This window comes from Taudactylus pleione, unplaced genomic scaffold (assembly GCF_031769625.1).
Source record: "Taudactylus pleione unplaced genomic scaffold, aTauple2 ptg000372l, whole genome shotgun sequence".
Taxonomy (NCBI): Eukaryota; Metazoa; Chordata; class Amphibia; order Anura; family Myobatrachidae; genus Taudactylus; species Taudactylus pleione.
The window spans coordinates 9,454,527-9,470,302 of NW_028284773.1; the positions used below are offsets into that span (position 1 = coordinate 9,454,527).

The 15,776-nt window shown below is 42.0% G+C and overlaps 1 protein-coding gene across 3 annotated transcripts in view; it reads right to left on the reverse strand.

Annotated features, from left to right (window-relative positions):
• The window catches only part of FGF12 (fibroblast growth factor 12), a 618,931-nt gene that overhangs the window by 423,774 nt on the left and 179,381 nt on the right, over positions 1-15,776 (reverse strand). The window contains exon 1 of one of the 3 annotated variants that reach the window (XM_088444730.1): positions 3,400-3,655. The exons of the other annotated variants lie outside the window; for them this stretch is intronic. Coding sequence (XP_088300856.1) covers positions 3,400-3,490 — 91 coding nt within the window. The 5' untranslated portion in view covers positions 3,491-3,655. Of the gene's footprint in view, positions 1-3,399; positions 3,656-15,776 lie in introns of those variants that run through there. 3 annotated transcript variants of the gene reach the window in all.

A 15,776-nucleotide genomic window follows, 5' to 3' on the forward strand; every position in this document is an offset into this window, starting at 1 on the left:
AAGATCACTTATGTTGAACTGACCTAACTTTAACATAACAGTAAGGACCGTGTGACACGTAATTGGCACCTGGTTGGTATTCCATACACAATGCATTCACTGTGCCGGCAAATTTGAATTATACTCAGCTGAGGAAACTACTCACCTCTCTGTAATTGCTATGTGATGTGTATTATACAATACACGTTTGTTTGCGAGCCCCACCAAAGGGTGACATACAAGAAAGAAATGTCCCCCTCCCTTTTCCACAAGAAAAATAAATCCCACAGACTGGTGTCAGACTTGTTTTCCCCAAAATAACAACCACAGTTTTTGGTGTCCCAGCACAGATTAAAAAGCGCAGATTCTTCTTTCGTTCCCCAAAATAACAACCAGAGAACCAAAACCGAAAAACAAGCAGACTAACTGGATCTGGCAACAGATTCTATTATTTCTTTAAAGGCAACAAGACTCTAGACCAGGGATGGGGAACCTAAGGCCCGGGGGCCATATAAGGCCCCTGGAATCATTTGGTCTGGCCCTCTGAGCTTTTTTTCTGCTAACCTCACCTGGCTAGCAGGGTGCCTAGATTGGCACCCTGCAGCCAGAATCTATGCAGCAGTGCTGCCTGGAGCGTCCTTAGGATGCTACAGACGGTCACATCGCTGCCCTTACAGCTCCCCAAAGCATCCTCAGGATGCTCCAGGCATTGTTCTAATCACTGGCGATTGTGGCCCCGCCCCCGTATGACATCACATGGAGGGGACGTGACCTGCACCAGGCCCTCAAATAATTTTATATATATCAAAATGGCCCTCGGCAGAAAAAAGGTTCCCCACCCCTGCTCTAGACCTAGAAAAAATAGACAAATACATGTGCTGCAAATTTAATACATATGCCTAGCTTCTATGGCAAACCTCATCAAAATTCACTCTGTGACCCTTGTCTGTAAATATTACCTACAAATCATAGCATGCTTAGTACACATTGCTGAGGATACATTCAAAACTGCTTTTTGTGCTGACTGCACTCTTCTACATGAGAGCTGTACACCTGTGAGGATCTGTTAAGTGGTCCAAAGAAGAAAGATAATAAGAGAATGAAATCAACTCTATTCTTATAGGAAACAATATAATGATTAGCACTGTTGTTTTAATTATCGTCTTAGAGCACAGAGAATATCTGGTAACAGAAACTTGTTACAGAGCACCCGGATACCAAGGAAGAACATCTGATGAATTCTCTCTCTAATAAGTTTATCAAATTTGTACTGGATCTTTCCTCTAAAATCTAAACATTTCTATCATTCCCTGAAAACCATGTACACATTATTTCCTATTATGATTCAATTGTGAATGAACCATTAGCCTCTACTGATGTTTATCTTAGGCGTCTGGATGCTTTTCACTTGATTAATCTGTGAACAGACTATAGTGAAAGCAACAGGTTACAGACAATTCTATTACCAAATGGTTTAGCAAGAAGCATTGGGCAAAAAAAAAATAAAAGGTTTGAATTGTCTATATTTAGTAGCTTTATAAGAGCTTTTTCTGTCTTTTTTTTAGGACAGCCAAGCTAATGCAATTAAGGCAAAACTGAAGTAAAAGTCGAACCATGGCCACAGGGAGATTTATTTCAGACACTGCCTGCATCTAAGAATGAAAGTGAGCTCTACATAACCTATTCACTGTAACACACTTATAAGGGACATTTGGCATTTATTTGTATAAGTATATAAAGTTCTAGGACCAAGAAGCTAACATACTAAAATATATATAGAAAAAATGAGAATAATAACCAACATTGCAAAGTAATTTTGCAGCTATAACCTGTGAGCAGGACTATAGTATGTGCTGTATTGTTACTTGACATTGATGTGACACAACAGCAATTCAGAGCTCAAGGCCAATCATACAGTTATTTTGTCAGCAGCAACTAGAGATTATTATACTGGTGAACACTGGATAGGAACATAGAGATTACTTTGTCTAGTTTATAATGTTTCCATTAAAGGTACAGAAGTAAAACTAATAATAAACTATTCAAATCTTCATACACTGTAAAAGTAACACAAATAGCAGAAAAAAAGTGGTCCTTAATGAAATTAATATAAATTGTGGCTGGAAAGAAACAAGTTGGGGAAAAAAAATGAACTTACATTTTTACTTTAAGGTACCAAAAACTTCATCATTGGCTTAATTAGCAAAACAAAATATGAACAAGAAAACAGCCAAATTAAACATTTTGTAATATCTCATTCACATGTCCTGTGGTTTATACTGTAGGTCATACTAACTAAAATATATATTTTGATAAAACAACTTGTAAATAACCAACAAAAATCAGATGTACATGTTTTTTTGTCCAGGGATAATTTGTTATTTAGTGCTATGAACATGACAAAGGCCTAATAAGTTCTCATTGGAGTCATCACATAGGTCAATGTACAGTAATCATGATACAGCTAAACCTCAAAGCATATATTTTCTTAATATTTCCCTATTATTCACATTACCACAACTTAAAACTAACAAGCACATGATAGATATTTTACAGTTTTATTACATTTGATAATGAGATTATATTGTGTGTAATCTTTATATCATCTTAAACAGTAATGAAGCCTGAAAAACCATCATATTTTGTACAATTTTAACATTCAAATTTAAATGAAAACCCTCTTATCAATGTTTATAAAAGTTATTGGTCCTCTTTTATCTTTCAGGAAAGTTTGCATGGGATATATTTGCACAACTGAAGCTCGAAAAATGAACAAGTCTGCCCTGACTGACAGCAGCTCCCTGACGAGAAGCCCTGAGCTGTCCATGGTGCTGAATCAGATTTCAGTTGTTGAGAACACACTCCTATACTACAATGTAGCTTGTTTTACAAAGTTTGGTGATTGGCAAAACAACAAATGAGAAATTATGACTGTTAGATCACAACTTTAAAAAGTTTCAGCTACCACATATGTATGAATCTTGACATGCACAAAGTTAATTTTAGGATATAAATGGCATAACCTACAGTATATCTTCCCTATACAAATCTGAAACTTTCTAGTGTTCCATAACAAGTAGAATACCATACTTACCCAATTATTTTTTTCCTGACATGATAAAGAATGGAATATATGTTCAGCCCTGGCATGATCTTGTTCTGGTGTAATTAAAGTTACCTCTATATTTTATTTACAATAATTAGTTTGACTGAGGCTGAGCTGTCAAATATCCTTCCATTGTGAATATTTAAGTGTAGATGAAGCAAGATCAGCAGGCCTTCCTCTAATGGATGAAAAAAACACTGAAGAGGAAGCAAACTGCAATGCATTCTCTTAAAAAGGCTGCTCATTCAATCAGCAATGGAAAAACCTGCATACACTGTGAGAGAGAGAGAGAGGACTTCTGATTCTTAACTCACCACTTGAATTCTTGCTCTGTTTCAGGCGCTTTCCACATAGACACTGCAGCATATGCACTCCTTTCTTCAGGAAATGCCCAAGAATCTTCATTGATTGACTTTTTTCTGATTCCTTGACAGATTCACAATGTGAAGGAGTCAGCAGCACATCATCCAGTGCATGGGTCTCGCAGTCGTGGCATCGACTGGGGTTTGGTGTGCCAGTAGCCTTTCAGGATCAGAGGATTAAAAACTGTTCAAACGTGACATGTTGGGACTTTTCAATGAAGGCAGTTTGCCAAAAGGGGCAGAGCCTGGGAGATCTTGGTAGGGACGTCAGACGGAAAACACTGAATCTTCTCCTAGCCCTGCCTCCCTCAACAAAGGCTGCTGAGGCTCTAAACAACAGCAGCCACTGCACACACAGCTCAGTCTATACTTAATAGGAGGAGGAATTAAAACAGGATAGACGATCAAACAGAAATAAGCAAATATGTACTGGTCACTGGACAAACAAGTTAGAGGTCTCTGTACAAGGGGGATGCAATGTTTATGTACACAGTATGACACCATCCTATTGAAGGCTGGATACTCTTACAATTTGCAGGTGGACAGCGATTTGTTTAATAGTAATGGGAGTAGACAAGCATTGTTCACGACTGTCTTTCTTTTTGTGTCTGACTGGATGAGAGAGATTTGCTTTTGTTGTCACTCCCTACAGCATTTTGCACTACACTGCATTGAGCATTTAGGATATAGAAAGTACAATTTAACCAAAACAAATGTACATATATTTATTTTGGGGGATGTGGGGTTTACAAGGAATTGCACTAATTGTGAAGCATCTTCTGCTTGGCTGTCAGTGTTACAAAGAATATGCAACAGGTTACAGTATAAGGAGCTAAAGTGCAGACTTTTGAAAGCGAGAACTGTATAGTTGATGTATATATGTAGGATTGTCATGCATGCCACAGCAATATCCTGGCAAGATTCATTTTGTAAATGATTTCATTAGTCACCTGACAAGGTTAATATAGAGAAATATTTTTTCTTGATATCCGATCAGCAAATGCGAGTTTGTTTCATGAAACTCGCAGACATCGCACCAATGCACGCACCCTAGAAATGCAAGATCCAATTAGAAATGACAGTTTGTGGTAGTCATGGCGAAGGTGTACGACTTTTGTAGAAAATGCTACCTGGGAAAAGTGCATGAGAAACCTTCCTGTACCCCAAAAAGGTAAGAGTTGAGATTGCAGGAAATAATGTCATAGCCATAGGGAAAGTACTGGAGGTTTTTAAAAGGGGATGTAGTTATAAGACCAGCGTCCGCGATGCCGCCAATCTCAATACCTACACTGAAAACCCGACAAGGGATTTAAGATTAAGACGCCAGACCGAACGAGGTAAGCCCAGGGCGCCCTTAGCGTTAGCCGCGAGGGAGGGAGGGTCAGGTTTAGGGAGCGTAGCGGGGTTAGGGTTAGGTTTTTTGGGGGGTTAGGGTTAGGCAACCCTAGGAGGGAAGGGTTACGGATAAGGCACCACTGGGGGGGGGTTAGGCTCTAAGGGGGGAGGGTTAGGCACGAAGTGGGGGTTAGGTTTAGGGACTAACGGGGAGGGTGCGGGGTGGGGAGGGTTAGAGTTAGGCTACAAGAAGGGATGGTTAGGGTAAGAAGGGGGGAGGGTAAGTATACTGATCTGACCCCTGTCGGGATACCAACCATTGGGATGCCACTGTCGGTATTCTGACAGGAGACATTCCGACAGCCGGCATTACATATCCATTCCTTTAAAAGGTTTCAAGTGGCTGATTTTTTAACTTTTTATTGATGTTTGATAAATGATAGCAAGCCTTTTTCATATAATTACAGACATTTTTGGGTACAGAAAAAAATATGTATCGTAATTTTTCTGTATTTTTTTTTCAATACGAATTTGGAAAAATTGGTATAGCCACCGTTTCCTCTCATCTGCAAGTTCAAAACCTCCTCTGTCATCAATACACTTTCACATACCTGTCCCACATCATTTAAACTTCAATATACACCTCCACATACCTGTCCCACATCTTTTACACCTCCACATACCTGTCCCACATTAGTTACACCTTAATATACACCTCCACATACTTGTAGCACATCTTTTACACCTCCACATACCTGTCCCACATCAGTTACACCTCAATATACACCTCCACATACCTGTCCCACATCATTTACACCTTAATATACACCTCCACATACCTGTACCACATCATTTACACCTCCACCTACCTGTACTACATCATTTACACCTCCACGTACCTGTCCCTCATCATTTATACCTCAATATACAACTCCACATACCCACCTCACATCATTTACACCTCAATATACACCTCCACATACCTGTCGCACATCATTTATACGTCCACATACCTGTCCCACATCATTTACACCTACAGATAAACATCCACATCATAATGTCACCTCCACATGCCTGTCCCACATAATTTACACCACCACATACGTGTCCCACATCATATACACCTCCACATACCTGTCCCACATCATTTACACCACCACATACCTGTCCCACATCATTTACACCTCCACATACCTGTCCCCATCATTTACACCTCCACATACCTGCCCCACGTCATATACACCTCCACATACCTGTCCCACATCATATACACCTCCACATACCTGCCCCACATAATTTACACCTCCACTTACCTTTTCCATATCATTTACACCTCCACATACCTATCACACATCATTTACACCTCCACATACCTGCCCCACATCATTTACACCTCCACATACCTGTCTCACATCATTTATGCCTCCACATACATGTCCCACATCATTTACACTTCTGCATACCTGTCCCACATCGTTTACACCTCCAATTACCTCTCCCATATCATTTACGCCTCTGCATACATGTCCCACATCATTTACACCTCCACTTACCTGTCGCGCATCATTTACACCTCCACATACCTGTCCCACATAATATACACCTCCAAATACCTGCTCCATATCATTTAACCCATTACTGACATAATCACCCACTAAGCAGAGATTTTTTGAAATTCGACTCCTAAGGGGCTGAAAAGGAGTAAAAATTTTTCCTCTCAATCAAGGTGATTGGGTGATAAAGCAATATGACCCAAATGATGTGGGACTGTAAGCTCATTGTCTAGGATGAGAGGCGGCTCCAGAGGTGTGGCTGCAGTGCTGTCCAATATTCAAATAGGGGAGCAACACCAACTGCCAGGGATGTTTGGCAGCATTTGGGGTGGCAGATGGTGTGGCTCCCCTATTTGAATATTGGACTACGCTGCAGCCCCACCTCTGGAGCTGCCACTGCTAAGTACTTAACACTGTAAGCTCATTGTCTGAGACAAGAGTACCCTGGTGCAAAAGGGGGTTCTTAATACACTCAGCAGAAGCCTCAAAGACAACGGGGTAAATAATGGAGTGATGAGGGGTGTCACTATGCTGCTAGCTGGAGACTTCCATCAGACTCTGCCAGTAGTGCTGAGAGGAACTCAAGGTGACAGAGTTAAGGAGTGCATCAGGGCGCATATCTGAGGCCCCTCATCTATAAGCTCTCTCTCAGGAATAACTTGAGGGTGCACTTGAGAGGCGATGGCTCAGTTGGGCAACTCTCCAAACTTCTATTTAAAAATTGGGGCTGAATAGTATTACCGATATCCAAATAAAGTGTATGGACTGGCCGTGTGAGCGTGCCATTCTGACTCCCAAGAATTACACGGATACCGTCATTAATGACAATCTACTTCAGTTATTCAAAGGGGCAGAAATTAAGTACAGGTCTGTGGATGTGGTAGTGCAAATGGATGACACAGTCCAATACCCCATGACGTTCTTCAACACCTTCAACCCTCCTATCCTCCCAGCCCACAAGCTTCTTTCTCAAAGTTGGAGTTCCAGTGATGTTGCTGTGGAACCCCAACCCGCCCAAACTCTGCAATGGCACCAGGCTGCAAGTAAACACCCTCCACAAGAATGTCATAGAGGCCACCGTGTTCGCCGATTGTACTTAAGGGGAGTGGGTGTCCATACCACTCATACCATCAGAGTAACCCTTCGCGTTCAAGAGGCTGCCGTTCCCCCTCAAGGTCTGCTTTACAATGACCATCAACAAGTCCCAGGGGCAGTCGCTGATAGTGGCATGGATTAACTTGAGGAAGGACTGCTTCTCACATGGGCAGTTCTATGTGGCCTGCTCCAAAGTGAGCTCACCCAGCAGTCTGGTGATCCTAGCACCTGATTAGAGAACTATAAATCCTTAAGTAGAGAAAAAAGGTTTACATACGTCTTATAACCCACCTTTGATTCATTCATATAACAAAAAAGTTTAAAAAATTCAATATATTTAAATGAATACCACCACGCTCCTTTACCCTAGGAGGCATAAAATTAACTAAGCATATATGTTAAAATAAGATGAGATGAAATTAATGTAAATAGTAAATATCTAAGGTCTACCCAGGTGAGATCTGGCACATCAGCTAGTGACAGATAAGTGTGAAGGTGGTTTTGGTAAACACATTTATTCTATTTGCAATAAGAACAACCTGTAATAAACTACACAAAGGTGTGCTCCCACACCCATCTACTGGCTCATAAAAAGGACTTTGGTGTGCGATGCAGAAAGGGAAAGGTACTGTACAAGTGGAACTGACTTGTTGTGTTGTAGCTGCAGCTCAGAGAGTTCTTTATGATCTACAGCTCTATTCAAATTTCAGACAAATATATTGTGGATTAATTACTGAAGGGACGAGATCCCTATTCACTTATATTGCAAGAAAAAGTTAAAATTGTTCTTAAACATAACACATTTTTACAGCATGGGGAATGAAATAGACAATTCAAGCAGCATACATGACCTGGATATGTCAGTTTATGACCTGTTGGCATGCAAAACCGATGCTGGTCTATTGCTATCAAGCACTTTGTTAATGTTGATGTAATATAAACAGTTCTTAGTAGTCTTGATATTACTTAAACCACTAGGAATATCTATAACATCTTGCCAAATCCCATTCTGCAGTGGGTCTATGTAACCGGAGTGTTTTTCCACACCCTGGATGATATACATGCTTATGGAACATGCTTATGTTTTAGAATACAAATTTGTGTACACAACTTACCCTCAATGTGAATGCAAATGCTATATACTGAGCACAACCATTGAAAAATAAAACTTCAAAACAATATTTCTTTATACAATTCTGACACATTTGGCAGATTTAAAACATGCAGAGAAACTACGGAGCAGATGCAGAGGTGGACACGATTCATGCTTGGATGTGATTTCTTAGGGATTTGCATTTGCAAAAATATGCAAATGCAGGTTTAAGCATTCCCCTTATATAGTAACCTGCGATGGACTGAGCAAACCCTGAAATGCCCACTTTGCATTAACTGTGCTGGTGAATCCAACCACTGCACCATCGGTTGGAAAATGGTCTCCTGGAGCAGCGCCTGGCTAGCACAGGAGTCTTTCTTTTAGCTTTCTTACAATATGGCCACTGTGACTGTGGTGCTGCGACAGAGAACGCAGCCATATGCCCAATCATGCCCACGACACACCCATAACACACCGATAAGATGCCCTTCTTTCTGCATCCACATTGTCACCTCCCAGTCTCCACCCTAAAACGCCCATGAATCGCATCTAATCATGCCAATATCGTAGGCAACTGCGTACACCATCGCACACCTAGATTCACGCATGTGCAGTAAGGGTTTCCTAGACTTTTCACACATGCACAGTAGCCAAACATCACTCAACTGCGCAAACATCAGCACTCCTTCCACCTCTGACTCAGGCTTTAAGAGGTGAAGTAGAACAGCTCTGCCATCGATTGTCAATGGTTTTCAGCCGTCTGTGATTAGCGAATGATGGTTAGGCTATATGCATGCACAGACAGAGCCCCACACGTGCATAGCAGGGCCGGCAGTCAGTATTGGGGGACAGCCAGCAATGTTTTACTATTGGCGATCTCCCATTGAGGGTGAAAAGACTGTCATCATCAGACCATCAATGGTTGCTAACCATCCCTAGATGGGAGGAGCATGTCCTAGCTAAATTCTACATTTCAGTGTAAACACAAGGCTGCCATGTATCTGGTCACCACAGGCAAAAACAACCAGTATTTCCCCTGCATGCAAAACAATAAATGCACTTGTACCCCCTGCACTGCAGCATGTTTTGTTCCAGGAGCAAATTGCTCCTACAGAAACTATAAATCAGGCCCCTAATGTTCAACTGTAGTCAACTTTGAACTGTATATAAACAGAACAGGTGTAAATGTACAAATATGTTATAACTAAGTGGCCCAAAAAGAGCACTTAACAATACTCGAGGGAGGCAATCGGGAAGCCGACTGCCTAAATACCGGCAGCCGGCTTCCCGACTGTCTTATCCCGGCAAGGGTGAAATGCCGGGCGTCTAGATGTAGACGCCCGCATTTCCCCGACGCCGGTAGACCGGCGCCCGGCATCACGATCGTAGTGTAGGGTTAGGCTAGGGGGAGGGAGGGTTAGGCACCCCCGGGGGGGACTTAGGGTTAGGCACCACCCGGGGGAATTAAGTTAAAGCAGCGGGGAAGGGGGTGGTTAGGGTTAGGCACTTAGAGGGGGGATCAGGGTTAGGCACTTGGGGGGGGAAGTTAGGGTTAGGCACCCCTAAGTAGGGTTAGGGTTAGGGGGGTTAGGTTAGTGGATACTTACCTATCCACGATCGGGATTTCCAGCGCTGTCGGGCTTCCGCTGCGTCGCACTCTGCTTCTGTCGGGCTGCCGCTGAAGGGAATCGAACCGCCGGCCATGCGGCCGACGGTATTTCATACCAATTCCATACTCGATATAATAGTTTGGAACATAGTAACATGTAGCTTTTACAATTTTAATGACCCCTCAAAGCGAGAAACACTAAAATGCTGATGAACCAGTAATCTAGGAGATAATGGCAGGTTGTTTTTTTCTAACTTACCAATCATGTGTGATACACTAGCTTTATTTAATTCTTCACTTCAGAATTTTAAACCACATTACTAGCACCCAACTTTTAAATAAGGCAGGTTTAAGGGGAATCATCTACACATCAGTGCAGGTTCTAATTGTCTCTCCTGAGATTCATTTACTAAAAGAAATTTTCCATGCAGCTTTGCTCCCGTTGGTTGCACTTTGCACACCCACTGGTATGAGGTTATCTATATTGTGAAGTAAAAGCAAAATATCTGCAAATGTTGAGATTATGACTGTTAACCTGTAAAATGAAACAGACAAGAAAACGGTTCTGAGAATAACTCCTAATTATAGTGCTTGCCACTATAGCAAAAGCTGATTTTTTATTTTTTTTCTGGCCCTGGAGAGAAGGGCAGGAGTCACACTCAGTACAATGGTCTCAGCTATGGCTTGTGGAAAAAAAAAGGAACGGAAATGACAGATGCTGACTCAACAAGGGAATTCCCAAGCTCTTGAGATTAACCCAAGAAACAATCTCTATTTCTCTGTATCCTACATGACCAAGTGCACAGGTGGAAAATATATTGAGCAAATAAAAACCTGCTTTGAGGAAGAAGTAATGTAGAAGAAGGCACAATATGAATAGGACACATCTAGATTCTGTGGATAATTATGTGATATTTTGTCAGCGTTATATTACATATAGTCTAAACCAGATGGATCATTTGTAATATTTAGAATAGATAAGACATAACTGAGAGGAGATAAGCAGGGCCGTAACTAGGGGTGTGCAACCAGTGCTACTGCACAAAGCGCAAGGGCTCGGTGGGCAGCACCGGATGGGTGGATTCTTGGGCCACAGCAGATCTTTTCTTTTTCTTTACTTTAATATGTTTTATCCCCCTACTGGCTGCTTGCCCCCCATATCTGCTCCCACTGTTTGATTTGGACTTTTCATATTGCTGGACACACCTCTATGCTCCCCTCTGCAATTTGTACACATAGTCTGGCATGTTACTTTATGGAGTGGGCAATAAGCAGCCCCCCAGCTGTTGTAGAACTACACATCCCAGCATATTGCCCACCCCTTATGCCATAGTTCGGTCTGCCATTGTTCTTCTTAATCATAAACTATAATTTATTGCTCTGGGCTGATACTGACAACTACCATTCTCTCCTTACTGCCACATCACTGATTCAGCAACTTCCCAATGCATGTTACTGCTAGGGATTGCTCATCCTGCCCACTGTAACCTGCATAGTGCGCCCTAGATGACTGCCTTGCCTGGTACTATTATTCAGGCAGGGACTATCTTGTTCATTTTATTCTTGTGTACCCTATTCTCCACGCAATACTTATTCACACATTGCAACCAATTTAATGTGCCCAACATGGATGCCTCGCCTGGTGCACTGTATAAAATGAAAAATGTATGATTCTGATGTACGTACAAGTACATTAAAAGTTATTTTACATTATCTCTTTCATTATGGGTCATCAGTTCCAGGCATTCCCTATTCTGTCCAGTGTAAATCCTACATGGTGCATTTAAAATGGCTGCCACACCTGGATCCTGCATGGGTAGGATGAATAATCCTGCAACTGATGACCCAAAATGGCTGCCAAACCCATTGTAGTATCTCCATGCTCTCTATATTTCATTAAAGCTTTTCTGTATTTCATTGTTCCTGTACTGTATTATGTTTCTGTACTGTATTATGTCTCATTCTGCTAAGCGCCTTGAGTCCTATTGGAGAAAGAGTGCTAAAAAAAAGACTATTATTATTATAATAAAGAAGCATTAAATAGAGAAGCAATTTTTTACTGATAAGTCATAATACCTACTTTGAATAGACCTTCTCTCCTTCTGATAGTATGTGTGTAAAATGTTGTGTAAACAGTGGATCTGTTGTTGTGTTGAAGTGACACCAGTTTGCATAGCATAAACTGCGTACAGTATGTTGCACAGTGTGTTGCACTGCTTAAGCCCACAGAGGACATATACAAATTCACCAATGCAGACTTTCACACAGAGCCGTAACTAGATTTTTTGGTGCCCTGTGCCAGAGAGAGCATTGTCGCCCCCCATCCATTTTTTAAATAAGAACATAAGATAGTGCACCTGAAAAAGGGCCAGGGAAGAGATAGGGAAGGCTAGGAGATGCTGGGGATAAAAGAAGAGGAAGCTACAAGTGAGAATAATAGACAGAAAAATTGACAGGCGCAAACAGCTCCCCCTGCCCTGCGGTGCCCTGGTCACAGTACCCTAGTTACGGCCCTGCTTTCACATATCTGACACTTGTCTAGATAGGCAAACAGGAGAGGGACAGTCTGACATAAGTCAGTACAGTAAGGGTGTAAACACATATATACCCGATGCTAGAGGGCAGGTGCAAATACACTGAGATGATGATAAATTGACGTAAAACAGGCGCTTATGCTGCTGATGAAGAGTCAGATAATTCTAGAGATGTCTATGGTTCTGCGTATTGGCGGACATACTGTACTATAATTGTGAAAGAGCCGTAGCCATCAGAACGCTTCATCCTTTGTCCTTGGTCCCTGCAGTATGTTTGAAATGATGAGCCCACCAAACATGCAGTAACAATGAATTGGGAACCTGAGAGGGAGTGTTGCTGTGTGTTCATTGCCTTGCGTTTGGAACATTTGCCCTCTGGGATTGGCTAAAAACCAGTACATGTAATGTATGTTTAAGCTTATGATTTAAAAATACTATAGCATTGATGGAGCATAGTTATATAAAATAAACATATTTATCTGGGTGCGAAAATCCTTTTCCTCATCCACAGTTAGTAGCTGAAAGGTAGCTAGGTGAGCACTCAGTTGCTGCCATTGAACTCCAGGTTTACTTACTGGTATGGCATACATGCCTACTCTCCCGGAAGTCGCAGGAGGCTCCCGATTTTTCAGGTAACCCCCCGCACCCCTGGTAGAGTAGGTAGTTCTCCCGCATTCCTGCCCACTTCCTAGTGAAGTGGGCAGAATTGGGAGAATTTCCACGGCAATCGCGGGTCTGCGTGTAGGAGGCAGGGCTTAATGAAGCAATTCTTAATGAATTGTGTTGTTTTACCCAGCCTCCTATTTAAATTTGAGCCAATTGTGACAATTTACCGTGAGAGGGAGGGGCTTAATGACACAAATTGTCAGGTCCTGCCTGCCCCCCGTCGCCACCCTCCTACTTCTCCTCCCCGGGCTTCTCCCGGGGAAAGAAAAACAAAGGCAAAACAAAGAAACAGAGGAAAACAAAGGTAGGTAAGTATGTGATATGGGCATATAGTCAGTTGCATGTCCAGATATACTAATTCGTGACATATAATATACCAATATTTTTTGTTTCCCTTTTCCCCCTTAAATTATGTTTGTTTTTTGTTTCCTGTATATTGTGGTGGAGTAGGACTTTTCCTGGAAGGAGTGTGCAGTGTATCATCTTATTACACCGCTTCTGACATATGTAGTGCTGCTCTACTTTATTTTTTTCAACTGGTTGGGTACAGCATCCCAGCGGTCGCGATGCTGGCAATCAGAATATTAACGGCGGAATGCCGACAGTCAGATTCCAGACAGAATTTCATAAGTATTCTAACCCTAATCCTTAGCCCTCCGCCTAACCCACCTTTCCTGCAGCCTAACCTTAACCATCCTCTCCCACAGCCTAACCCCCCCCCCCCACCCAGAAGCCTTGCTGGAACTTTTCCCCTAGTGCCTAGTCCTAACCCCCAAACCTAACCCTAACCCTAATACATACTGTCGGGATGTCAACAGTCGGGATTCCGGCGCATTGATAAAAGGAGCATATACAAATACAAAGTCAGACATGTAATGGTGGGTACACACTATACAGATATATCTGCAGATGATGGTTGTTCGTCCACACTGAACAACCATCATCTGTGCCTGCCCGCAGGTCCCGACGACCAGGGGGCGTGTCCCAGCAGGTGGGGGGCATGTCCCGCCCCACTCCCCGCGGCTGCCGCTGTGTGTGTATGGGCGGTCTGCAGACCGCTCGTACAGACCTGCCTATGGACAGATATGTCTGCAGACATTTCTGTACATCGGCTGTGCAGCACAGCCAATGCAATATGTTGGTGAACGCCAACATTCATTGACATATCGCGGGTTCACACTGCCTGACGGGCAGCAGATACATCGGCCGATCAACTGATCAGCCAATGTATCTGTCAGTGTGTACCCAGCTTTAGTCAGATAAAGATAGTCTCCTACTAGCGCCACTAGTCCCAAGGTTAGAAAGTTTATTAGCCCAGTATTCACTCCACTCAAACCAACGGATCAGGGGTTTTGATGCTGAGGATGAGTATTGGCAGCCCACAGATTCAAATTCACAGTGTGCTTGCACTCTAGTTTCTATTGTATTTAATGTTGGAATTACCCCTATACCAATAGTTGGCAATTAATAATTTGGTCGTTATAAGACTATGACCCATTATATAGCGGTCATTATTGGAGAAGCTTCTAGAGACAAATGAAAAATAGCCACACAAGGATTAGGCAGCACCGTGACATTAAAAATCTTAGAAATAAGCCCGAACACCGAGGTCTAAAAGCTAGTGATAGCTAGGCATGACCAGAATATAGGAATCAGAGATCCCATCTGGCCACAATTACACCGACAAACAGAGGTGTATTTATAATGGGTGCAGGGTGTGGGTCCGGGGGAGCAGCCATGCTTTTTTTTTTTATACTTACCTCTCCAATGTCCCACGGAACAAAGCCACAGAAAATGCCTGGAAAATGGCTGCCACTGCCATTTTCCCGGCGTTTTGCACATGCGCAGTAGGAAATCACCGGGAAAATGTAGTGAATCAGGTCCAGTATTCCCAGATATTTAAGGCTTCTATCTTGCTAAGAGTATGAATACAAGGATTGCAATGTTTATTGGAAGGGCCTCTATTTTAGACGTAATTAGTTTATAATAAGATAATTTTGTATATTTTCCTAGAATTACATAATAATTAAGATTTTTAATTTCTTATACTTTGTCTTTAAATGATCCTACACAGAATACATCAATATAAACCTTCAGGGCTAAGTTAGGCAAAAATCATCACAAAAAAGAACCTACACAGAATACTTCAATATAAAACTTCAGGACTAATTTAGGCAAAGATCATCACAAAAAAAATCTGTTAGTTTGAACAAAACACAAAAAGACAAAAAAATGCCCCATAATGCTTCAGTCATATGACAAACTCATTGACAGCACACTGAGGTCATTTGGGAAACAACGGGTAATATATATGTCACTATCCAGCTTCTGATGACATCAACTCTGTACAAAAACCATGAGATCATTCAATATAAAAATATACTAAATATGAGCAAGTTAACAGTTTTGCAAAAACACAGCACTTATTGCGACAGAACACTGAA